Raw genomic sequence first — 27173 nt, 5'->3', positions numbered from 1 at the left:
TGTAGTACAACTGATTTTGTTTATTTCTAAACTGATCCAAAATCCAGCCATGCCACATTTACATAGATAATACATGGGATAATATACCAAATTTGAATGCAAGAAAGAAAAACGTATTCCACATTTGCTTATTTTTTTAGTTTTATGTGCTGTACATGTCCTGAACTGCCTTCAACTTTCATATCGATTGGAATCTTGGTTTGGCTCTCTGATCAATGCTGCTTCATTAACATGAGAACAGATCAATAGCGATATTGATTGATTCGTCGGGTGAATTGAAAGTGTGCAGTTTTTTATATAGATACACCCCAGGCCTCGTTTCTTATCTAAAGGGGATAGTCTAAGTATAGAACAGGTATATTAGTACATATCTGCTTCAAATATATTCTGCGGTTAGTATACACAACCGTCTACAATTGTGTATTACTTAGGCAATACAAAGTAGCACAAAAATAAAACAGAAAATAGTCTTACATATTTTTGTGTTAGTTTTCTCTCCATTTCCAGTGCCATTTATTTTGCCTAACATTTACCGCAATCCTTTTCCTTTATTTTCTTCTCCTATTTTCTTACAAAACAGTTTATTAGTCTCTTAATATAAAACATATATATAAAAAACCAGGAAATGACCCCAAAACTGTGTTTAGGTTCAAAAATGTATTTGTTTGTGCCCATTTAGAATATACTCATATACTGAGTATATATAGTCTGTGTTACAGTGTCCCTGAATTTCCCAGTATTAGCTACTCAAACAACGTGGGGTGCGTTTGATTTTGTGCCATTTTGTTTTAAGATGCACAGTTATATTTGCAAGATTAACAAAAGCAGACGAGTCACAGGACTAGGCAAATCCTGTTGACACATTAGCGAGGTATTGTTCTCGTTGCCATTGTTATAGCTGCGCTCCAATTTGACTTCTAGTTATTAGTTCCCTGGAGTCCGAAAATTCAGATTTCATTTTATATCTGCAGGCTGCATCGAGGTTGTGCAGGGAGAACAAAAGATTGGAAGATGCAAACGTTTCTGGCACTTGCAGATTTGATGCTTGCTGAGAACATTTGTGGTGCAGTGTTTTGGGGGTTGCATGCAGTCTAGAAAGCTCAGCCATGTTCCATATCACTAATAACCAATTTAGGTGCATTTATTTCTAAAGGATTCTTTTGTGCGAATAATTGGAGAGAATTTTTTCATGTGCTATTATGCCTCGTATTTTATGTTGAAACTTTCTGTCTAGTAAAATCCCTGTTATGGGTACAGACAGATCATGTGTCCTAGCATTCCACTGTCACAGCACTTACACTGGTGATTTGAATGTCGTCATCATATATGGAGACATCGGAGGAACGATTCCTTTCCATACAGTGCCATAAATCTGGGGTTTCAGAATTTTAACTTCACCCGCTAGCTCACACGCAAGTGTCTCGTGATTTTGGCCTCAAGCCCATTGTATTTAAGAGCCAGATAGTAAAGGCTAGAGTGACAGGGGGCGAGGAAATGGAAAACCTGAATTAAAAACCTTCTGGAAATACTGCTTGTGTGTTTACAAAGAGTCTATGATAGTGATAACATCTTCAGAAATTGATGTGTTTCTTTCCCTGAATTCTTCTTTATTTTGGCTTCATCTCCACCCTTGTGTTAACGTCATCCCCATCCAGATCGTATTCTTCAACTTGGCCACTGGTCCACACCTTCATACGGTCAGTCAGGTCACTGCTTCTGGGAGCCAGGATGAAGTCGTAGATCAGGGCAGCACTTGCACCTCCCAGCATTGGGCCCACCCAGAAGATCTGAAATACAACATCAAACTCTGGTATTTCTTTCAGTGCTTTCCAAAATACTCATTCACTTTAGAGCCATTCTTGGAAACATCCTATGTTATTCATTCATTTTCACGTTGGATTAGACCTGGAGGTGGTCACCTAATGGATTATGCATTGGGGTGGGAGCCAGGAACTCCAGAGTTCTAATCCTGGTTCTGATAATGAGTTGCTATGTATCTTTGAGCAGGTCACTTCGGCCAATATTGCCAAAGTTGTTGGGTGTTTAAAGTTAGGCACTTACAGGGAAAACATTTTGCATGTTCCTAAGTAAATGTGGTCTGATTTCCACTGAAACTATGGGAACTGCATGTGCTCTGTGCCTCCAAAAATCAGGCCACATTCATTTTGAGGTAAAATTTTCAAAAGTGCCTAAGTGACATAAGCTCCCAAATCCCCTGGATTTTCAATGGGACTTAAGCTTTAAATTGCTTAGGTGACTTTGAAAATTTTACCTTAAGTGCCTGTTATGGATTTAGGTGCCTACCTTTAGCTACACAAGTTTGAAAATTTTAAACTAAACTAACTTTCCTTTATAACCAAAGTTACATTTTTTGTAACTGGGAGATGGATGGCATGGTAAGCAGATTTATACAAGTTTTCTCAACTCTTTCTTTTATCCTTCAGTTTGGGATTTATTGCATGCCCCAAATGCTAAGAATAGCCCTACTCGCTAATGTGTAGCATAGTGATCATTAAAGAGAGGGGAGAATACTGCATAAATTCACATTGCATGAGGATTTGTGCAATCAGATCTTACAGGCATAAATATTCATTGAAAGTGATTTTGAAAGTTGTGTGCAATTGTACTGGTGGAAACCAAATTTCAAATTCTCATGCATGAGTATTCAATTCAATAATACATGTACACTTATCTAATCAGGAAACAGACACTTTATCATGTGATTTTAAATGGACACACTTAAAGACTTTATCCAAGTTCTAGACATTGTAGCAGTTCTAGTGGCATTCACCATTTTAAGCATAGGGAACATCTCTGAAATCTGTAGTATTTCCAATGCCCTGATCCAGGACAGCATGTAAGCAGATGCTTAACTTTAACCACATGAATAGTCCCATTGACTTCAAAGCAACTACTCACATGCTTAAAGTTATTCATAAGCTAAAGTGCTTTCCTGAATTGGGGTCAAAGGCCCCATATATTCAAAGGCATTGAGGTGACTAATTCCCATTTATTTCAATGGGACTTAGGCGCATACATACTTTGAAGGATCTAAGCCTAAGTGCTCCCACTGTAATTGACCAATCACAGCTCACAAACACAGCTTGCATATTGAGTACATGGCCAGAACTATGCAGTAGGTCTGTTCAAAGTTAAAAGATTGTGCAAAATAAGATAAATCGGATAATATTGAATAAGAAATAAAGTTGAGGAGTTTGTGATCTGCATGCAGTTATTTTATGGACTGAAAAAATGATTTGTTTAACAAATGAAATATTAAGTTATTTGCTCAGCTCTGATGATAATATATCTTCTAATGTTCGTATTTTTGAAGTGCAGTCATACTTTCATAATGCTTTTTATCCAAAGAACTTAAAGTAGTCGGTATACATGGCAATGCTTAACAATTATCATGAACTTCATCTTAGGTTTTTGTCACTAAAATAAATTCCTGTAGAATGAATGATTTGAACTTACCCAGTGATTAGTAAAGTTTCTGCCAACCAAAGCTGAACCCAAAGACCTGGCTGGGTTAATTCCACAACCGGTGTAATCAATCTATGAGAAAGAAAGAGAACTTATGTTAGGGAAGTGATTCAGAATGTTATGTGTTGCACACCAACAAAATATGTGTGTCTGAAATACAGTTAAATCCATACTTAGTGATCACTTAGCAGGGTTGTGACCAACCAAATATGATTCTGAATGGAATCATCTATGGAGTCTTCTAGGGAATGGAATGGAAAAGAATAAGAATGGAGACTTCTATGGAAGATGGAGCAAAATTGTACTCAAGGGGCCAACGGTGGAAATCCGGCCCCATTAAAGTTAATGGGAGCTTTGCCATTTACTTTAATCGGACCAAAATCTCACCTCAGGTTCAGAGCAGTTGTGAATCAATGTAGTTTCAATTTTAATGGAATTATGCCAATATATATCCTGTGAGGACCTTGCCTGGTGCAACTGGGTATTTGGAATCATCTCTTAAAACCTGAGGTTGTCTAGTTTGGATAGTTTCTCTTACTGTCATTATTGAATATTTGCATATGCCATAGGAGTCTATGCCACCTTACAAAGGCCACAGAGACATGGTTTATATCCCAAAGAGCTTAACACTGAGATTATATGAGACCCACAAGAGATGACATCAGGCCAGGTTGGGGAATGGGACATGTTCACAAAACAAAGCTATGATGTTACTTGTCTTCAAAAAAGCTAATTCCTTGTTTTATCTTATTTTGTTATAATTCTATTTTTAAACGTAGAATATTGAATGTTGATGACTCAAGGCAAATCACTGTGGGGAAGGAGTGGGGTTCGGAGGAAGGATTTGAAGGAGGAAAGGGCTGCATGGCGTACAGAACCTGGGAAGACATTCCAGGAGCAGCAGGGGAGGAGTGCAGAGGTGGTCAGGGAAAAAGAAGCAAACAGAGTCTGGAGAGTAGCAGAGCTAGTTTAGTGCAGTTCTTGGTGAGCAAACTGTGTCTTTCACCTCTGCTGCTTCTAGGTTCATGCTGAAGTCTAAGGAATGGCTGTTACATTTGGAAATGAAGGCATTGTTTGACCTGTGTCTTTATAATTGTATACCAATGTCCCAAAGTACTGTATTAAGGAGTAATGCCATACAACCTGTAGAGGTCAGGAGCCTACTTTGTATTAATGTACTTTATAAGGGTGGGTTGCAAAGATGATATATTCAGTCTTCAGTTGGCAGGGCTGGCGAGCATTTCAGGGTGATACCAGCAGGATAAGGGAGATTGAAGGGGAAGATAGGGACTGTGCAAGGTATTTTGGCAGGCAGGTTGGAATGTATGGCCTTCTGGCCATGAACAGAATATGCTAGCCACTCCTGGAAAAATCCTTCCAAGGGCCATTACATGGGAATTTGCAGAGTATCTACAATGAGAATTAAAACTTACAGCAAGAAGATGTCCTAAGGCAACAGAGAGCCCAATAGCCAGAGGTGCTGATCCTGAGATATCATTTCTTCTCCTGTCTGTGGTGGCAAGGACACACAGCACCAGCTGGAAGGTGGCAATTATTTCAATGCCCAGCCCTTGGCCTGAATTGATTCCCTCTGCAAGCTGTATGGAGACAAGAAGAATAATTTCATCTGACATTCTGAGCCACATGCAGGTGAGACTTGAGGTTAAAAACTCATACTGTATTAGTTCCTCAGTGAGAAATTCTAGGCCAGTCAGGCAATTTCATCTCTCATGTTGCTTTTAATTGACCAAAAAGAGAAAATCTAGAGTTGAAATACCAGCCACTGTACTCATCACATGCCCTGGAACTGTTATTAGATGATACTGTAAAACTATAAGCCCTTCCAGCCACAAGTTAAAACTGAGCTTCTAGACACAGTGGCTTTTGGTAACACAGCCAATTGCAGGTTTCTGCAATAAGAACATAATTTTTATGCCTATGAGAGACAGAAAGAACCCGGAATCTGCCATCTATAAGTTTAAGGTTACACGCATCCTATCCATTGACTTGAGCTTTGAGTGTTCAGTGTACATATTAATTTCTTCCCAAAACCTAGGCATTGTAGAAACAGATTGCACATTGCTCTGTCGTCATACAGCATCAAATGCCAAATAAATGCAAGGGGAAGAAATAAGGCAAGGAGAAAGAGAGGTGGTGTGGTCCATTGGGTAAAGCACTGGTCTGGAGGCTAAGAGACCTGAATCTATTCTTTACTCTGTCACTGATTTACTGTGGGACCTTGGGCAAGTCACATCATTTTTCTGTATCTTACTTTCCCCACCCTTTAGCTTTCATCTGCTTGAATTGTAATTTCCTCAGGACAAGGGCTATCTATTACTACCAGTTTGTACAATGCCTGGCTTTCTGGAGACCCCGCTCTTTTGAGGCCTCTCAGTGCTACCTGAAAAAAAGAGAACATTCACAATGCAAAAATGCCACACAGTTGCTGCTGAACCCTTCCGAAGGAAAGCAAGTTGTGGGGATGGACCAGCAATGACAGGTATAGACACAGCAATCTTGCTTCCACTCCAGTAAATCAGAACTAACTATTGAAATCCACAGTGTTACATCCCCACAAAATTGGCATGCATCAGATCAGGCCCTCAGTATCTAACACGTCATTGAGCTGCAAAATGAGTAGGTTTGCTTAGAAAAAAATGAAATTTGCTCATTTTTTGGAAGTTCCCTGGAAAACTTGTGCTCAGGAAACACACATGGATCATGCAGAGTACATTCAGAATGCTGTTTGTACTAGTTCTGTCTGTTACTAAAACAGGGCCTCTTTCTGATCTCAGCTACACCGGTTTCAATGAGGAGTAACTCCACTGAACTCAGTGTTAAGTGACACTGAAACTGGAATCAGGCCAATGTAACTGAGAAACAAGCCTGCTCTGCGAAGTTTAAACCCAATGTCACTGTTATCAGTAGGTTATCCCATCTGTCATAGTATCTGCATTAAAAAGTGCAAGGCCATACATGACAATAACATATTATAATGATATTGTGACCCATCTGGAACAAGGAAAGTACAGGAAATCATGTTTGAAAATCTGTTCTCATGAGTTTTCCAGCCTAATTTCCTTAGGAGAGACATTTGGATAACTTCAGAAAAGTATCCAAACTTTTGGATGCTTAAGAAATTCCTTTAACTTTCACCCCTCACTAGTCACTTTCCTGTTTTTGCCTTTGCTATGAGGCTTTCTCCGTCTCTCCAGAGAAAGAGAAAAATGATTGGGCTGGAGCCTCATCTGGCCTAAACCAGCACAACTCCATTCAGATCAGTGGAGCTTCATCTCTTTGCACGAGTTGAGGGTTTGGCTTATGGATAACACATTTTTTTACATGTTGCTCATGAAAAGAGCTGGATTGATAGCCCTACAGTTAGAAGTCATCTATTTCTCCACAGATGTCGAGTTACGTCAATTGCAATGGTGTTATTGTGCGATGTGGACACCCATTCTCTAGGAAGTGAATTGAGACAACCAAACATCCATCTGAACGGTAGTAACAGTTGGGAGCTTCTAGTCTTAACTTAATAAGAATTGATGGCTCGGAGATGAAAACCTCCATTATCCAAGCATCCATACTAAACCCTTGAGCCACACCACCCCCGCTCATCTATGGGTTATCAACCCATTGCATCTGCTCCTTCTCACCCAGCAATTCCAAAAAGGCAGTTTATTTATTTCATCCCAGCTGGCCCACCAGCCCTCCCTTCAAAAAATAAATCACTTTAATTATTTGCAAATACATGGGGCTTGTGCTCCTAAGTCACTCTGGGTAAGTCTACACGGCAGCTGGGCAGGGTAATTCCCAGCTCGGGTAGATGTCCTTGTGCTAGCTCTATTTGAACTAATGCACTAAAAATACCGGATATGGTGCCGCAGCCAGCGGCTCAGACTGTCTGAGTACATACCGAGGGTCTTGTTCCAGGGTTATACTCAACTATGGCCACACTGCTATTATTAGGTGCTAGCTTGAGCAGAGATAATGTGTGCACATTTATCCATGCTGGGAATTATCCCTCCCGCATGCTGTGGAGATGTACCCTGAGGTATTTTTGAATATCCCACCTACCTATTGAATTTGCAAAGCCAAATGTTGAAATTTAGAAGCCAACTGCAGGTGCAGGTGCTGACCACCTATGAAAATCAGAACAGTGAGACATAGGTCCCCAAATACAGCTATGGAGTCAAATTCTCTGCTGGTGTATCATTGAAGTCCTCAATAGCAGAGCAACAACTAGATTTGCCCTTCACGTCAAAAGATTTATTTTAAAATAAATTGCACCTTGAAAAACAGCTTTAATCCTTATCTATGGAAGGCGGAAATCATATTCTTCCTCCCCCCTCCGCCCACCCCCCCCCGACCAGAAGAGGCCCATGTTCAAAGGTCATTCTCTGTGTAAATCAACACTTATTGATGGGCTCTGTGGAATCAAAGAAAACCTGGAAAGGTCATAGGAAACCTTTACCAATGTCATAGGAAAGCATTTCCTTTTGCATGGCCTTGTCAGACGTAATTACATCTGGCCTGAGAGGCACATGCATTTTCACTGGAATAGCAAGGAGGGTGGGCCATGTTCCAAAACTCTACAAACCTGGACCAAACATGTGATGGTTTGCCCTGTTTTTTTCTCTATTCCTTTGGTCAGATGTCAGTAACATGCGGTGCTACGGAGGTCTGTCTGCCCTGTCCTAGAGGGTCATTACAGTGATATACAAACTTGTATTAAGGAAATCTGGGGCCCTGTGTGCACCACAACATGGGGTACTCTATGGTTCCATCCCCACAACCATGCCATACATTTGGAGTGGAGACAGCAGGCAGCCCACTTTTCCCCCACAAAGTGCAGCAGAGTAACTTCTCCCCATACTTACCTCAGCAGCTCAGCTGGGGTGTATCTGCTGGGATGAGTAGGCCGGGCCTGCTGAAATCCTTTATCCCTTCCAAATACATAGCCCCCTTGCCAGGGTGGTGCTGATGGAGTTACCTCTTTCACACCCCTTTGAGATGCATGAGGCAGTTCATGCCACTCAGAGCTGTTATTTCAGGCTCTCTACAGACTCAGGCAGACATAACTATATTGGTTACACTTGGGTCAGGTTTGCAAGGTTTTCTTCACAACCATAGAGCTAAAAACTTCTTTTTAAATGAAAGCTTATTTTTTTATCTAATCACCTGACTCCAGGATCTGAGGACCTAGGCATGAACAGAGGTTGCCTATGCCTTCATCTGAACCTAGTAGCATACAGTATTTCAGGATGACAAACATTCTACTGGATTTAACCATCAGAACATATGTAACAAGAAACACACTGTTTTCATAGGAACATGCGGTTCTGATGTTCAATTATTCCATTGGTCCCACACATCTGCTATCCCACATCTAGCACCATGTACCACATACCTGACCAAGGTGCTTGTCCTGCAATTGGACTTGTATGGCAATTCTACAGGATCGGAGCCCAGGTATGCAATGTTTTTATTAGGAAGTATTCCTTCCTGGCCTTTGCAGTGGTCAGCTAATGCTCTGCAACATGAGATTTGATCACCTCTCTAGTGCGGTGAGGAGCAGCCCATGTGTCCCCTTAAACTATGTTTTTGTGGTTTCAATTCAAACCCTTGACAGTTTTTGGCAGGTGAGTTTCCTTTGGTCTTTTTTTTTTTTAAGCTAATATGCTAAAAAGAAAATTAGGAAGAAAGGGGGCCAGCTGGTTCTGAGGAGGTGGTAATAAAGGGCAGGGCCTGTCGCCTGTACGTCTTAAGCTGAATCATAGAACTGTTTGGCACTCAGCAAAAGTCAGTCCCACCTGCCAGCTGTTCGGTGGTTTATGTGAAAGCAGTAGATGGTCCTTGTCCAGTTCCTCATGTTCACATCGCAAAACCCACTAGCCCAGTCCCACCTCTAGATTGGCAGTTTCAGCAGAGAATGAGAGAGGATGGAAAAGCAACTAACCTCTTACATTTACAGGTAGCACCTCGAAGTCGTGGTAAGTCGTATTGTGGCTTCTGGTGCCAGTGGATCCTGCTGGTAATAGCTGGTAATAGCATGATAATCAAGGTGGGCCATTATCATGCACATTGTAGGGAGAGTGGTCACTTTGGATGAGCTATTACCAGCAGGAGAGTAAGTTTTTGTGTGTGTGGTTTTTTGAAAAAAAGGGGGTGGGGGTGAGAAAACCTGTATTTGTGCTGGAAATGGCCCACCTTGATTTTCATACACATTGTGAGGAGAGTGGTCACTTTGGATAAGCTATTACCAGCAGCAGAGTGAGTTTGGGGGGGGGGGAGGGGGAGAAAACCTGGATTTGTGCTGGAAATGGCCCAACTTGATGATCACTTTAGATAAGCTATTACCAGCAGGAGAGTGGGGTGGGAGGAGGTATTGTTTCATGGTCTCTGTGTATATAATATCTTCTGCAGTTTCCACAGTATGCATCCGATGAAGTGAGCTGTAGCTCATGAAAGCTCATGCTGAAATAAATTGGTTAGTCTCTAACGTGCCACAAGTACTCCTTTTCTTTTTGTGAATACAGACTAACACGGCTGTTACTCTGAAACCTGTCAATAACCATACAGTATGATTTTAATAATTGCAGTAATAATTGCAATATTTTTTGACATCAGAGTCATACAATGCAAGCAACGGCTTGGGTTATACTAGTGCATTTCCGTGTTCTCTTTGTTACTGCCTTGCCTAAATGGAACAAAAATGAATAAAGAATGCCGGAAAGGTAATGGGAAATGGGAAAGAGCATACACCACTGTCCATGTTATACCAGGTGCTGTATAAGAACAAAGAATGACCACTCAAAACACAAATTTGAAGAATACCAACTCTAAGAAGAGAGAGGAAATGTTTCATGTTGGAAACGAAGTATCATTGCTTGTAGAGAACCTAGCACAATAGGGTTCTGCTCCTTGACTCAGGCTCCTAGGGTATGTCTACATTGCACACTAAGCCTGGTCTCTGACTCCGGTTTCAGCCCAAACCCATCTTCTGTCTGCACACTGACTAGGGTCAGAAAACATTCAGGAAGGTCCTCTTGATTTTGTTATGGAGTGATATCCGAGGGAAAGGGCAGTATCACTCAGACACAGCACATCTACCTCTTCCAGAGATAATCTTCATCTGTACAAGCTTCGCAATTGCCCATTTCCGCAATGGCATGGTTAAATGCCCTGAGCTTCATTACTTGAGCACTGATTAATAAGCGTTGCTCAGGGAGAGCACACCGCTCCCTGTCAGCGATTATTTTTATCTATATAACACTGACAACCATTCATTGACTCCATGGTCACGTAGAAGAGTGTGGGCTCTAAGTAAATCCGTTTTGGCGTTCACATGCAGAACTGCAGGTAGTTCTACCGCAGCACACTCCTGACTTAAAGTAGATAATGTCAAGAAACAGCTGTTTATTTTTGCCAGTCTATTTTAATCAACACTTGGGATTACATCACCCACAGTTCAGTTCACACGGCCCATCTCAAGTCTTGGTGAAGGCAAGCAGGTGATGTAATCTGACGGGATGGTTCAACAGCCTGCAAGACTCAATGTACATTTATTGTTCAAACAGTGATCGCTAGTGATCACGCATGGAGTGAGCAGAATTCCTTCTCTATGCAGTTGTGGGAAACATATGGCAACCACATTGCAAATAGCTATTAGATGTAACAAAATGCTTCGCTCTTTGATTTGTCCATGAGTGGAGGTATTCAAGCTGCCTTCTTGCTGTTGCTTTTGATGGACATATTTAGCTGACCCATTTCCACCACTTTGAGCAGGAATGTGGGCAATTAATGGCATGTTTTCTTTCCTTTTGTTTTATCAGAGAAGGACATTTCTTAGTAGTCTGACTTCAAAACAGAAACAGGGAATGGGAAAATAAACTGGCCCAAGGTGAACCTGACTATGTACTTTTCTGGGGGCTTCATATTTTTTGCATTAGGGACAAAAGTACATCACGTCAAAACATGGTTCCAATTACATGGACAAGACAATAGAAAGGACATTATTATTTGTTACCCAAGGTGGTTTTATCATGTGGAATTGCCCTGTATCATCTAGCACCCTTCTAGCTATGTAGCGTATTTTCCAGGGGTTCGATTTACTTTTTTATATATCAGGGGATTGGTTAGTTTCTCATCATTCCTTAAAAATATGGAACTCTTTGCAAATGAGAACGTCACCCTTGCATAGGGGACATATTCATCTTTGTCTCTTCCAAACACTTCTCTACGTGCCATACTCATATGTTTTCTCCTGGAATGAAAATTAAGCAATATGGAATGTAGAATTTCATTGACAATAACCTCCAGAGTTACTTTTAGTGCCATTCAATTCTAGAAATTACTGGTGGAAAAGACCTGTTAGGTCTTTCCTTTAGCAGTACTGGAATTTTCCCTATAGTATGGCTTATCTAGTCTGGTTTTAAGGAAAGGGATTTCCATCACCTCTCTTGGGAATCTATTGCATAGTTTCGTAGAGTTTAAGGCTCAAAAGCAACATTAGATCATGCAGTCTGACCTCCTGTGTATGACAGGTAATTAATTTATATCTATATACCCCTATATTAAGCCCAAAGGTTTTAGTTAGGCCAAAGCATTGTAATCCTAGGAGACTAAACTGTGTGCTGCAATGTACTTTCCTGTCTCCCATCTCTACTGCAAGTTAGTCTCCCTAGACCATCCTAAATAATTATTCTCCCATCTTCCACTAACAGGTAATGCATATTCATGCATTAACCCTGAAGAACCCCACATATGGCATAGCTTGCAAAAGACCTATATAGGACCGTGAGAGTTAAAAGATTCTTCCATTGTGCTGGGCTCACTGAAATCCTTAATTCCCCCAAACTTTCTTTTAATATTTGTAGAATGTAAATGCAGTGTGCACAGAACCTAGCATCTCTGAGGCAGTACTGTGATATGTATCTTAATAATAATAAAATAATAAACTAATAAAAATAATTTATAATAAATAATTAGAAAAGGAGGACTAGTGGCACCTTAGAGACTAACCAATTTATTTGAGCATAAGCTTATGCTCAAATAAATTGTTTAGTCTCTAAGGTGCCACAAGTCCTCCTTTTCTTTTTGCGAATACAGACTAACATGGCTGCTACTCTGAAACCAATAAATAATTAATATCTTTTCCCTACAGTGAACTCATTCTTTAGTATGTTAAGTTCAAGAAGCTTCTAATAACTAGCACTAGACATCCCTATATTTCCCACCATAGACATTAGCTTACCCAGTCCATCTCCCTCCCAGTGCAGGTCTGTTCCCTAAAGAACATTTCCTGCTGCTTTCCCCAGCCCAGTTTGAAGTATCCTAAGTGATGCAGCTCTCCCCCACTTCTTTCAGGAGGCTGTTTCACAGACATTCACTCTCTGAAAGTGGTCCTTACTATTTAACCTAAACACTCCCCTCCTTAATCTCACCGTTCTTTCTAATGATAACTCTTTGTACCATCTTAAACGATTCATCTCCTTCTTTTCTATTCATACCCTACAAATATCGATACACTATTATCATACCCGTTAGTCATTGTTTAGCCAACCTACAGAGATTCATATTAAATTCTATGATTCTCATCTCATAAATCAATATCTGCAGTCCCCCCACACAACCATTTCTGTTGCTCGACCCCAAAGTCCCTCAGTTATTTTGTTGATACAGGATACCTTTCCTAGGACTGGCTCGTCCGTTGTTTCCATTAACTCAGGTAACTATGTCCCAACCACCACAATTCATGCTGCTGTTCCAATTGGATATGAGCAGCATCACTTCCTGTCCTAGCCTGTACTTAGTGTTTTTATGCACTGTGGAACTGTGGCAGCATTTAGTCCCAGTGATGGTGGCAATTCAATGGGGGACCAAAACAATCCCCCTATGTCACACCGTTATTTTTAAAGGACTTTGAGATATTGTAGGATCACAGCACTGAAGTCAATGGGACTGCTCACATGACTGAAGTTAGTATAAGCTATGTTATCAGTCACTTTACCAACCGCAAAGCTCTACAAACCAACATTTCTGATCTTCATTGAAAGTCCGGTTTATAGTCCAGTTGGCTCAGGGGCGGCAGGCTCCCTACCTGACTCCACATGGCTCCTTGGAAGCGGTGACATGTCCCTGTTGCCCCTAGGTGGAGGAATGGTCACAAGGGGGTCGGAGTGCGGGGGGGGGGGTGCAGGGCTAGGGGTTGGGGTGTGGGACAGGGTGTGGGGTGCGGGCTCTGGGAGGGAGTTTGGGTGAAGGAGGGGGCTTGGGGCAGGGGGTTGGGGCACTGGAGGGGTTTCAGGGTGCTGGATCTCAGGCGGCTCCTCGCAGGCGGTGACCTGTCCCTGCTTTGTTGCATAGTATTTTGTTGAGTCAGGGTAAAAATGCACTATGTCCACGATCCGGCAAAGCACAGAAGTATGTGCATAATTTCAATCCCATTGAAATCAGTGGGATTACTCACATGTTTAAAATTCCACATGCTTAAGTGCTTTGTCAAACCAGGGCCCAGATTCTGTGAATTATTATAAAGTTATTAATATTGCGATGAAGTTGTCCTCTTCATAACTCTGCAAAGGCTTTGCCATTCAGATTTATCTTTGTTTGTTACACAACAGGTAAAGCATTGAGAGTTCTCCCTGAGCTGACTATTTAATGATGTTAAATCCTCAGAAGTTGGGTAACTGATTAGTAACATGATGTTAATAATTGTTCTTCTGAATGGCCTTTTGTGGAAGAGCTCAAACCACTTGCCAAACACTAATTCATTAACAACATCCCTGTGAGACAGGCATTATTACACCCATTATTTGTCTGGTTTTGACTTATATAGTGCAACTTGTCACAAATCTCTGGGACACAGAGAGGTTTAACTGGTTTTTTGTCTAAGGCCACACAACAGGGGCATGCTCCAAAGCCCATTGAAGTTAATGGAAATCTTTGGAAAGACTTCATCAGCCTGTCGGTCAGTGATAGGACCTGCAGTAGAATATGGGAGCACAACTTCCTGTCCTCTGCCAGACTCCCTCCCAACAAATACAGATGAGAGAATTCTAGGTGCCAGCCCAGACATTTCGCTAAGCACAACAGCTGTCTTCCATTCTTTGGACAGTAGACAACCTCAGATAATAAGACCCAACCACCATCCTCCCACCCTCTCCACTACATGGTGAGAAACTAGTCATTCCTTTTGTGTTACAGGGCCCCACATGCTATAAAGAGAAGAATAATGGCTTCATTTATATTAAACCGATGTATATAAATCTAACATATGCGTCCAGTGGCAGACAGTAAATGTCAATATATCTACAGGGCTTTCATTAAACATCGCCAGTGTGAGGCAAAGCATTTGTGGAAGAGTCTCATTCCACTTTACCTTTGTGTATTCCCCGTGGGAAAGTTTCCTTGTGAAATGATTTTTAATTTTGCTGTTTGGGAATAAACTAGGAAGGTTTTTGTTTTCTAAACTGAATTAAAACTGAGTAAACAAATCCTTTTTAGAAGATTGTTTGGAGGACTTAATTATACAGATAAACTATTTGTTACTTACTTCATTGGTAACTTGTGACTATGACAATCTCCCACTGTATTTAGACACTGGAATAACTATCTGGCTTTGTACAAACACCACAGTGTAAACACTTGTTGATTGCCTTAGAGTAGCGTTAGTTTTATATTTCTAAACCCAAACGCCAATGAAACTGTGAAATCTTCCTTGGAATTAAGGGGATACTCAGAGACTTCTCAAGCCCGAGGTAGTTTATACCTTTAAAGTCCACTTTCTAAAGGTAAAATGTGGCCATATTAATATTCAAATAGGCTTCTGGAGTAAAGACAGCAACTCCTGCTCTCTCATTTCTCTGCCCTGAGCATCAATATAGAAGCAACATGAGAAAAAGGGCTAAGGGCCAAATTCTGTCTCCATTACATCCATGTCACCTCTGTCTATTCTATTCAGGATATCCTGTGGCCCACATCACCATATATTGTCTTTAGATTCATCAGAAAGGGATTGGGGAGAGAACATGGGAGTGAGAGTGAAGAGCAGCAATAATAAGGGAGCTGTGCTGAGAGTTGGAAGAGTTCGAGAATCAGAGAAAGACCGGCTGTCTGAGGTGTAGATGGTTTTCCCGGTGGAACCCAGGACACAGCAGGATTTCTAGGCCGCATCCCCTAACCCAAGTGGTGGATTACAGACCTGCGCTTCTGTCAGGGAGAATAACTTTTCAGCTTGGAAAAGAGGAGACTAAGGGGAGTGATATGATCAAGGTCTATAAAATTATGAGGGGTGTGGAGAACGTGAATGAGGAAAAGTTATTTACTTGTTCCCACAATATAGGAACTAGGGGCCACCAAATGAAATTAATGGGCAGCAGGTTTAAAACAAATAAAAGGAAGTTCTTCTTCACACAGCGTACCGTCAACCTGTGGAACTCCTTGCCTGAGGAGGTTGTGAAGGCTAGGACTATAACAGGGTTTAAAAGAGAACTGGATAAATTCATGGGGGTTAAGTCCATTAGTGGCTATTAGCCAGGATGGGTAAGGAATGGTGTCCGTAGACTCTGTTTGTCAGAGGGTGGAGATGGATGGCAGGAGAGAGATCACTTAATCATTACCTGTTAGGTTCATTCCCTCTGGGGCATCTGGCATTGGCCACTGTTGGCAGACAGGTTACTGGGCTGGATGGACCTTTGGTCTGACCCAGTATGGACATTCTTATGTTCTTAACTTTGTTGAGATATTCAGACACTTTTCCCCTCCCATTTATTTATTAGTCTATTTATTTTCCTGTCCAAGATAGAGGACAGGCCCCGTGTAATTGATTTAATGGAATAATATGATGTCCTAAACTCAGATTTCATTGTCTTCAGTGGAGCTCTTCCCACTTACCATCAGCTCTGAATTCAGTTCTAAATTTCAATGTAATTATTTATTTTTCATTGGGATTTTCCTTTTAGAACACATGGTATCAGGTTCTGCCCCGGTTCCCACGTATGTAAATCCAGAGGGGATTTACTGAGTTCTTGTTGTTATTGCTATTATATTGTTATTCCTGTTTGTATTGGGGCAGCATCTAGGAACCCTCGTCATAGACCCAGGCCCGCAATGTGCTGGGTGCTGTACAAACACAAAACCAAAATTATAAAAGCAAAAAGACAAGCTCTGTCCCTGAGAGCTTTTTATCAAATATAAGACAAGAGACAACAGATGGAGACAGACCAACAGGGGAGCACAAGGAAACAATGAGACAATTTGGATGTACAAAATAAATGTCATTTCTCAAAAATGAAATTTGCGTCATGATACCTATTTTTTAAAAAAATCCTGGAATGCCGGATTCCTAAAATGGCTAATAAAGATCACTTTTACATTTTGAATTTTTTATCGGCCTTTGTCAGTTAGTAGGACCTATTGTTATCTAGTGTTTCCAGTTAATCTAGAGAGTGGGAAAGCAAACACTCATTGACTATAAATCACTGTGAAAAAAGCAGGAAACTTCTATATGAGAACAGGAAATTTTCTACAGCTGTTTTTTCCTCCTTTAAAATTTGTGAACTAATTTGGTGCTCAGAGAGAAAAAAAAAAGGGTTGTCATAGATATGTCTTTATACAACTCTGATTCCTACATTTTCTAGGATTCTCTTATCCTTTAAATAGTTGCCATCTTCCATACACCCAGAGAGCCACATTTTCGGCTGGTATAAGTGGACACAGCTCCATTGACTTCCATAAAGTTTTACCCATTTACACAAGCGGAGAATTGGACTCGGAGACTCCCACAAGCTACTTCCATTACCTCATTCCTTCCCTCCATCCTGCCTCTCACCAGAAAGACCTCTTCCCCTCCCCATTTATTTCCAGATTACTCCCTCATGTGCCAGATTCCCAGTCTGGATCAATACAGATAGCTACCTTTTTCATGCCTAGTGAATCTCAACTGGATTTGGCTCATCCCTAGAAAGGAAGGCTTGGTAGCCCTGCGTGGCCTGGGGCAAGTTTCACCTATACACAGCTCTGCCAGGGCATCTCTTCCAGTGAAATCTGTGATGCTTGCTATGCTTCTCACAGGCCTGCCCTGAGCCTAAAGTGAAAGACGCCAAATCAAAGATTCTAGAAAGTAACATTCACTGCTTAGCCACAAAACAGACAGGGTGGTGGTAGTGAGAGTTTCCTACAAATCTTAGCCAACACGTCTCCACTTTAGAATGGAAAACTCTAGATCAGAAAACAAATTTCACCAAAAAATTTTCAGGGCGTGGGGGGAGGAAGTTCTGATTTTTCACGAGGAAAAAAAAATCATCAAATATGTTCCAGACAGTTCTACTCACTCTTAAATTGCTGGGACCTCCTCAAGGGGTTTAAAAAGATTGCACATTTCCTTTTAGTAGCTTGAACAAAACTAATAGGTATGATTAGGTCTATTGTATCCCATTCTTATGCAAGTCTATAGATTTTCTCCCAAAATTTAAAGTCAGAGAATATAATATTTTGTATTTAAATAGCACATTTATTCTGAGGATTTCACAGCACTTTCCAAACAGGAATGTTTACCTCCTCCTAATACTCCTCTAGCCACCACCATCCAACTGCTAGTGGTCCAATTCCGGGCATAAAACATCCCCAGGGGTGCTCTATTCTAAGCCTAGAGACTGGACTGGCAGGTGGATGGTCCCAAAAAGTGATTCTAGAAGCCAAGGATTGCTACACCCCTTTCCCCCATCCACACCCACTGTACTATGAGCCAGGGTGCGGTTTAGCAGCTGCCACTGTAGCTCTGTGCCATTTAAGGAGCTCCCACACTGAGGAAATCTTCAAGCGGCTCGTTCAGCTGGTTTTATGGCTGCTTCACTCCATTAGATAGGAGCATTATCATACTGTAGGTTCAGGGCCATCATGTCAATTATATTTTCTTAAGAAGCGGTCAGGAGGGGATAGTTCCATGCATTAAGATGATGTGCTGATTTGGGTGGAATTAATACCTCCAGCCAAACCGTATTCCCTAGACACTACGCACGTTGTGCAAGGATCTCATTTACTTAGTGATAAGGCTATCTCATAAGTATAGTAGAGAAAAAAGCTGGGTTCGGTAATTTCTTTTAGTGGACCAACTTCTGTTGGTGAAAGACACAAGCTTTGGAGCTAACACAGAGCTCTTCTTCAGGTCTGGGAAAGATATTCAGAGTGTTACAGCTAAATACAATGTGTTCCAACTTGTATTTAGCTGTGACATGCTGAGAAACTTTCCCAGACGCAGTGTTGAAGAAGAGCTCTGTGTATGCTCGAAAGCTTGTCTCTCTCACCAACAGAAGTTAGTCCAATAAACGATATCACCTCACCTACTTTGTTTCTCTAATATCCTGGGAGCAACACAGCTCCAACAACACTGCAAACAGTTATAAGTATAGTGTCTTTTACCAAAAGGGTTTCAAAATACATATATTGGGCGTGACTCGCCCATTGCAGAGAGCACAGGACATTTCTGGGGTGGTAGAGAGCAGCTATGCTGCATGAGAAACACTAATCACTCGTTTTTAGGTAGGGAAGGAAAGAATAACTTCTCCAAGTGAAACTGCATCGGGACACTAAAAAGGTAACATAGCCAGGAAATAATGGCTAACGCTCTTGTTCTTCCTAAATTAACTATAACATTTAGCCGAGGGCTCCAGTTGTATGTCTCATTCAAAAGGTGGATCTTCTCTCACTATGGAAACAAGTTACTAACATAGCAACACCACTGCGGTTTTCAAATAGTGATTTTCTTGTGCTCTGTATCTTATCAAAGTCACCCATCTCCCTAGCCGAATGCTGTTAGCTACTACTCTGGTATGAAGTTCAGCTAAAAGACTGAAATATTATAAGGATAATTCTATAGGTCTCTTCATCCCCCCGGAATCTCAAAGAGCTCTACAAATTATATATTGTATGCAAGGATCATTTTGTCCACCACTGAAATGCAGCCACCTCTGGAATGCAATACAGCAGCTACAGTGTGTGTTTAATAATGCAGAACATAACAACACAACAGGCTAGGCCAGCAGGAGAGAGAGAATACTGTGGTTAATTGAAACCACAGAGGGAATTTAGGTATGCAGAATGTAATTACTTATGTTGAAATGTGACCAGGGAGCAAGGACTCAAGTCTTTGTCTTATAAAGAGTGTCATGCCCTCTATAATGTCTGTAAGAAGTCCAGACCTCAGATTTCTGTCTCATCTGTCCAGTGGCACCTCCAGGAGTCCAATACTCCATAACATGGGGCTGGCTCAGAGGAAAAAATCCTGCCTACTTATTCACCATCCTTGACTTCTAAAACACTGGGGTTTTCTTTGTAAGTTCCACCACCCAACTCCTGACTCAATCTGATTTTGTTTAGTTTAAGATTGGATGAGATCACAGTCTGAGGGAGCAGCCATAATGAAAGAGGGAAACAGGAAAAACTGAATCACCACAGCACAACATATGAGCCCTCCTACCATCCACAGAAGCCACTCCTGGCACAGTGGTGATAACACAGCCTCAGAGAGACCAGAGCTTTCTCTAATCTGTGATAAGAGCTGTGTGAATAACCAATTCTTTGGTTTGGTGGCAGAACCAAAAAAAAAAAAAAAAGGTGTTTTGGGTCCACCCAACCCTGAAATTTTTTCAATTTTTCAATGAACTAAAAACAGAACAAAAGTTTGACCCAAACCCAAAACGTTTCATTTAATTTTCAAGGAGGTTTTTTTTAAGTCCTTTCAAAAAGTCAGCCGAAGTAAAATTCAAAACGAAAAGTCATTTGACATTGAAAAACGGAAACGATTCGTTTAGAAAATATCAAAATGACTGCTGGGCTGAGAAATCAGTCCTGGTGCTGAACAAGACTCAGAGACCACGGCTTGTTCTCCTCAGAGAGTTACTTGCATTGAACAGGTGCGCATGGATTCGCCCTGTAATTGCAAATTGCTGGGGAGGGAAGGGGCATGAAAGTAGTGGTTACTGCGAGCACTGATCCTGCTGTGGTGAAGAGCTGCTGTTGTGGTGAAGCCCCCTCCTTCCTCTTTTGGGCAAGACTTTTGAGTCATCTCCAGGCCTGGTTAACCAGACACCATAAAACCATTTTGCATCCCAGCTTGTACATTCATGCATCTGCCACTGTTGATTCATCAGTAGAACACAGCCTACTTGACTATGGGTGTGGCAGAGGGTCTATCCATTAGAAAGAAAGTCCAAAGCACACTCGAGGAACAACGTGAAGTGAAACCCATACAAAAGGACACCTTTATTAGTGTGATCTCCTTGGAGACTGCTCCAAAATATCTCTGAATATACTGAATCCAATTGCGTTCTGGCTTTGTTAGAAAGACATCTCCTTTATGTAACCAATTTCTGTTAGTCCACTGCATGCTCCCTTAAAACAGAGCTGATTGTATTTATTGTTCTTGTTTTTCCTCCTCTGTCTAGATTAAATCTCCTCTAGTACTCATATTTATTTTCCTTGCTTTAAATTCTTTCATTTAATTTAAGGCAGAATTATCACTAGTTTTCCAAACTTGAAGAAAGGTCTTTTAGAACAAGCAAGGAGCTTGCTTGCTAAGCTTCGCAGTGGGGTTCTCAGCAGCTTTAATAAGTATACAAAGCCACAGAAAGTGCAGTAAATTATGAATTCATGAAGCAGTGCATACATTTTTCACAATCCTATAATTTCAGCCATAGGAAAAATTGACTTAAAATTGGCATAACATATTTTACTGCAATCTGATAGAAGTGTTGAGATAATCATTGATGGGCAGCAAATATCTTTGCTACAGCAGTTATCTGACCACATATCAGTTGCCTCTTGCCTGCTTTTCATTAACTTAAGCAGGTTGTTGACCATTAGTAGTCTGTTTAGCGTAAGTAAATGACACGTTAACAATCCATAGCTTACAGATCTGTCTCAAACATAGAATAATCAGCTACACTCAAAAGCTAAGGTTGTGTGTCTTGGATTTACTCTGCTCTTACAGTTCTACCATGTGGAAACTAGTTTGGGGTGAGAAGCTGAAATTATCAAAAAAAAAAAAAGATGCAAGTTGATGGAAAGAGATGCTTCCTCTGAACTGCAAACAGATACCTTTCCTGTGTTAACACTGTGTTAAAGACTGACAAGGGAGGGCCAGATTTTTAGAATTGCACATACCCAGCTTGTCTCTTACTGTCCCTCAGCACTAGTGTCTGATTCAAAGCCTGCTGAACAAAATAAATATATTTCCCTTCATGGCAGTGGCTTTTGGATCAGGCCCTTTTAATGTGGTCATCTTAGTGTAACACTGACAGGCCCCAGTCATCGGCGGGCAGGACTGAACCTGGGACTTCTAGAGTTAAATGCATGAGCCTCAAGCCATATGGCTCTTAGCTAAGGCTGGAGAGCAAACTCATTAATCTCCTAGTGGTCTCAGCGCCATTAGAGGGGACAGAACACCAGACCCAGCAGGTGTGTGGGTTACATTAGCACCGTATAGTCCCTAAAAGTAAACCCTTTAAAGGAGTTCAATACCTTTCCCTGCTCCCTCCCTGCACCCTCTTTCTCTGCACTCTTGCATGTCTCTTGGTGTGTTTTGTTATAACTGCTGTCATTTTGCTCAGTTTGCTTGCATTTCTTTTTGTCTGTTTGGTTTGCTGTTGATAGGCAGAGAGGGTCACTATTACCACGATGCACACATACAGGTCTGAGACTGCGTGTCCACAGCAGGTGGTCTATTCACTCACCCTTGTCACGTGCAAAGGTGCTTGCCCTTTGGGGGGAGTGGGGGGCTCATGAAAACTGAGAAAACTTGACCCTAATAAACTCTGATGATGTTACAACAGAAACCACTCCTCTAGGAACCATAGCCCAGCCTAAAAGCCCCTTCTTTTTTTTCCTCCACACATTCAGAGTCATGTACCCTCTCATTCCCACTGAAAGCACAAGCAGCTGAAGCTGTTGGCAATAATATAAGTTCTATCCCTTCCCTATTGTACTCTAGTTAAAGTGGGCAGCACTGTGCAAAGGCAGATCTACATTGTTTCTGCTTATCTTCTGTTTAAGGGCGGATCCAGCCTGCTCTGAGGCTTGACCTGTGCGTTTTTTTCCCATGTGACCTATCGTGACAGGTTCTGAAAAACCCTTCTTGTCAGGGCAGCTGCTGTGCTGTTTTCCCCGGCACCGAACTTAGCCACCCAGCCAATCTGGACTGGCCAGTGGGAAGCAAATAAATTTGTTTTCCTCTCTATTTCTCTCAAAGGGAAAACAACAGCTGCTGCTCTCCCCATCTCCAGAGAGATTCCCCCACCGAGACTCCAGCCAGAACATTTAGCACTGAATGAAAAATCATTTCTTCTGAATATTTGACAATGAAGACCATTGATACCCACACTTGCGATGTCACCTTAGAGAGCTACATTAATTGCATGATAAGGGTTCTGACCAGTGTCCTGGACAAATTCCAACTTGGGGATATGGTCACACACGGCGCTGGAGCCATAAAATACCATGGTTTTCCCCTGCAGGGTACTCTCTTCCCCTAAAAGCACAAATTCCATTGAATTCCACTCAGTTGCTGTAAAGACTCAGAGGCTTCCTTCCTGCAGGTCGGGTGGAATTTTTAAGGTTCCTGGGGTAAAATCGAGTCCCACTGAAGCCAATGGAAAAATTACCATTGATTCCACCCCGACACTTTGCATATGCAATTAGATTTAGTACATACATTGGCTGGCTGGGAGGGCAATGGGGTAAAATATTGGCTCATCTGGGGAAAAAATAGTCCCTGATTTTGTGGTATAGTGCCGAAAGGCTGAGGCACATGCCCAAGTGGAGGGAACATTTTCTCTCAAGAAATGGTTCTTTCCCTCTCAGAGCCAACCTGTATTTGCTTTATTATCCCTGTAGGCTTTTCTCCCTGCCTTCTTGTCATTCCAGCCCTATCTTCCCAGTCTTGCCCCCTGCCTCCCAGACTCTTCTCTTTGGGGCCCCCAGCTCCCAGCTCGTGCAGTGTAACTTATAATTTAGGGGGTAGTCCAAGAAACAAAAGGGGGTTTGTCTGGTGTCATGTATCCACCCAACAAAAGTCCAGGTTCAGGGCTCTGGGATTTAGGGTGAACCAGTGCATGAGGGTTTCATGGCCGGCCAGCGTGCAGACGGGGAAATCCAAATGCTAACACTCTGGGAAACAGACCACCCGCATTTAATGGCAGCTGGCCCCTAGGTATTTGCAGGAAACCTCTTTGGTTACATCATGTCCCATGTGCTTCTCTCCTGCATGGTCTAGTTCCCTCCAACATTGGTTTCAGAGGGAAAGAGTACATACCGTTTTTAGACCCTGATCCAAAGCCTATTGAAGTCAATGGAAAGATGCTCATTGATTCCCATGGGCTTTGTGTCAGGCCCATAATTATCATCAAAATTTGGAAGCTGAGTGGATAGATGGATCATCAAATCCTCTGTATCCACAGATTCCAGAGAGGTAAACAAGCAACTAATATTGCAATAAGAAAAGGAGTAATTTTGCGGATACAGACTAATATGGCTGCTACTTTGAAACCTAATATTGCAATGGAGCATGAAGACCAATGACACCCACTTGTTTCTCTGGAGTAACTTATTAAATACCAACTTTTACTATATTTTTCATAATTTCATTGTAATTGCCTGTAGACACCACCGCATGTTAAACCACAACACATTATTTATTCATTTAATACTCTTTGACTTGTTCTGTTTGTTTTCTCTTGCCCATAAAGGGCTTACCTGTAGCAAAAGACACATTCTGATCAAAACCTTCTCTTGCAAATATGCCCCGTGAATTAAACTGGGTGCTGAATATTAATGTTACAAACTGCCACCTTAATTTTTTTATATGGGAGGGAACATCCAGAAGATTTGAAATAAGTGCACTGTACAGAATCAGATGGAGTAACTAGCCATAAGGGAAAAGGAGTACTTGTGGCACCTTAGAGACTAACCGATTTAAATTGGTTAGTCTCTAAGGTGCCACAAGTACTCCTTTTCTTTTTGCAAATACAGACTAACACGGCTGTTACTCTGAAACTAGCCATAAGGGAAATCCCAGTTTTAATATTCCTGTAGGTAACACTAACAAGGTGTTTGTGGCTATGTGACTGACATTGAAAATAGGCTCATTCTAAGCCAAACAAATGCTTAAAGATATGTGGATCCATTTAGTTGCCACTCTGGTCAAATGCCAGTGTTTTAAGGAGGAACAGCTTCACTGAAATGATTGGAGCAGCTTTATTGAAATTACTGTCCACAGTCACACAGCCACAAACATCTGGCTGTAAAAGTATTGAAACCAGGGCTCCTATTATAGACAGTTGCCTCACCTCCTCTTGGACAGAGCAATGCAGAATTCAACATTTCCATGAGTGTATTTCTAAACAAACAAAAACACAAGAAGTGGCAACTGTAACTCGGTGTCAGAGAGCAATTCGGCTCTCAGGGTAATGCAACACGTACATTTCATTGTAGATTTTTGACAACAGGATTTGCTTTGCTACAGATCTCGCTCCCTCCTCCCCCCCCCCACCTTTTTCTCTCTGTGTTTAGTTAGGTACCTATGTTCTTAGCCTCCATCCTGGGGTTATCTGAGCCCCTAATTAGGTAGCCTATACAGAGTAACCTGAAAAAAATAAAAATATATATTCATCTATGCACATTAAATGACATCACCAGAAAAGATATGTAGACTGAGATTTTCAAAGTCTGCTAAGGTATTTGGATACCCAATTGCCAATATTTTTAATGGGAATTGGGTATCTAAATCCTTTAGGCAACTTTGAATATCTCATGCTTGACGTACAAAAGCAAACACAAACATAATGTGATTCCAGTAACCAGTAACATACGACCTTGTTTCAGGAAAAAGAGGACCTTCTCCTTGATCTCTGTCTTATAGAGGATGGTTTGTATATCTGTAAGCTTACAGTAGTAGCTGTACTAGCAAGTGACAGCATGAGCCCTAAAAACTTTATCCCATGGCAATTGAAGTCAAGGCAGAGGCTCCCATTGACTTCAGTGGGCTTTGGATGAAGCCCTATTTTAAACACAGGTTTCAGAGTAACAGCCGTGTTAGTCTGTATTCGCAAAAAGAAAAGGAGGACTTGTGGCACCTTAGAGACTAACCAATTTATTAGAGTATAAGCTTTCGTGAGCTACAGCTCACTTCCTCAGATGCATATCGTGGAAACTGCAGCAGGCTTTATATATACACAGAGAATATGAAACAATACCTCCTCCCACCCCACTGTCCTGCGCTATTACCAGCAGGACAGTGGGGTGGGAATAGGTATTGTTTCATATTCTCTGTGTATATAAAGCCTGCTGCAGTTTCCACGATATGCATCTGAGGAAGTGAGCTGTAGCTCACGAAAGCTTATGCTCTAATAAATTGGTTAGTCTCTAAGGTGCCACAAGTACTCCTTTTCTTTTTATTTTAAACACAGTGTCTTCCATTATGACTGGCTGCCTCAAACAATCCCCAGACACCAGATTGCCCTCCTCAGTAGGTTAGTGATCTTACATTAAAACTTCTGCTTGAAAGTGGGAAAGAAAAAGTTATCAGCTTTACCGCATTGAGCCCAAGGGAGTTGTTTGGAAGAGATGAAGTGACTCCAGAAAGAATCGCCGTGGCTACCACTGCTCCTAGGCACTGGGCAACGATGTACATGAAAGCCTTCAAGACGCTGATCTGACAGCTCAGCAGAAGACCCAGGGTCACCGCTGGGTTCAGGTGGGCACCACTGATGTGACCCACACTTTGTGCCATGGTTGCAATCGCGATCCCAAAAGCCAGCGAGACCTTCACATTGTCTTGAGTGGCTGTGGCTGTCTTGTTGCCGACTACAGGAAAATTGTAGCCCAGTGCTGAGCCGATGCTGATAAAAATAAAGAGGCTCATGGCTAAGAATTCAGCCACTACTGCCCTCCAAAACATTTTCTTTTTGAATTCACTAGCCATCTTTTCTCTCTTTCTCTCTCTCTCCCTCCCTTCCCCTGCTTGATATTTCTCTTTTGAGATCGGAGGAGAAAGCTGAAGAAAAAACAGAGTTCTTGGATTATTTATAGGGCTTTGGGTGGTCTGTAGGAGGAAAGGGGTGTTACACAAAAGGAGGAAAGAACATCTACATAGATTGATGTAAGGCACTACATGCATGCCAAAGTTTTTCTTCTCTTTTTTTTCCCCCCTCACTTCCCCTCCCCTCAGAGACTCTGATCTCTGCTGCCATTTTTAAGAGGCTTTTTAAAATCCTTATAAAAGAGTGCTTCGGGGTGCCTCAGGAGTTTTACCATCACTTGGTTACCCTCTATGTGGTAATTCAGCATGCAAGCTGGGCTGCAAGGTTTTACAGGATTTCTCTCTCTTTGGACTCAACCAAAAAACAAGGTATCTGTGCAGGCTTGTATTTTAATCGGTCTCGATTTCAGCAGAGGCTGGCTGTGACAACTGAAAGTGGGTAAATTAAACTGACAGCTAAAAGTGCACTCCAGAGACTGTAAAGATCACATTGTATTTCATTTTAAACCAGGCAGGCAGTGTCAATTTTGCTATCCCAGTGTCAATCTAAAATTATTGAAGTAATTTGGAGGCTTTATACAGGTGTAATTATGATCAGAAACAATTCAATTGCAGAGAATGGAGTTATTCCGTTTTTTACTGGTGTAACTGA

At 41.6% G+C, this 27173-nt stretch overlaps 1 protein-coding gene and 1 long non-coding RNA gene across 2 annotated transcripts in view; one reads left to right on the top strand and one right to left on the bottom strand.

Annotated features, from left to right (window-relative positions):
• AQP1 (aquaporin 1 (Colton blood group)) lies at nt 1-26704 on the bottom strand. Its single transcript, XM_073334754.1, has 4 exons — nt 26075-26704; nt 4920-5084; nt 3478-3558; nt 1-1787 (listed from the first exon to the last, which is right to left on the bottom strand). Exons 1-4 carry the CDS (start codon nt 26657-26659, stop codon nt 1608-1610), a joined length of 1011 nt encoding a protein of 336 aa, XP_073190855.1. The 5' UTR covers nt 26660-26704; the 3' UTR covers nt 1-1607.
• The window catches only part of LOC140907852 (uncharacterized), a 94411-nt gene continuing 93023 nt past the window's right edge, over nt 25786-27173 (top strand). Inside the window, exon 1 of the long non-coding RNA XR_012157658.1 lies at nt 25786-26890. This is a non-coding gene — a long non-coding RNA (uncharacterized lncRNA). The remainder of the gene's footprint in view (nt 26891-27173) is intronic.

Source organism: Lepidochelys kempii, chromosome 2, assembly GCF_965140265.1.
Source record: "Lepidochelys kempii isolate rLepKem1 chromosome 2, rLepKem1.hap2, whole genome shotgun sequence".
In the NCBI taxonomy this organism is placed as follows: domain Eukaryota; kingdom Metazoa; phylum Chordata; order Testudines; family Cheloniidae; genus Lepidochelys; species Lepidochelys kempii.
The sequence above is the reverse complement of the archived record's forward strand: the minus strand, read 5'-3'. Positions and strand labels throughout refer to the sequence as shown.

Excerpts from the sequence above, each read along its gene's own strand:
- AQP1 (XM_073334754.1), bottom strand. The coding sequence starts at position 26,659 with ATGCATGTAGTGCCTTACATCAATCTATGTAGATGTTCTTTCCTCCTT. Across the intron at positions 5,085-26,074 it reads ACTCCCTTGGGCTCAATGCG|CTTGCAGAGGGAATCAATTC; the intron begins GTAAAGCTGATA and ends GTCTCCATACAG. Across the intron at positions 3,559-4,919 it reads CCTTAGGACATCTTCTTGCT|ATTGATTACACCGGTTGTGG; the intron begins GTAAGTTTTAAT and ends TCTTTCTCATAG.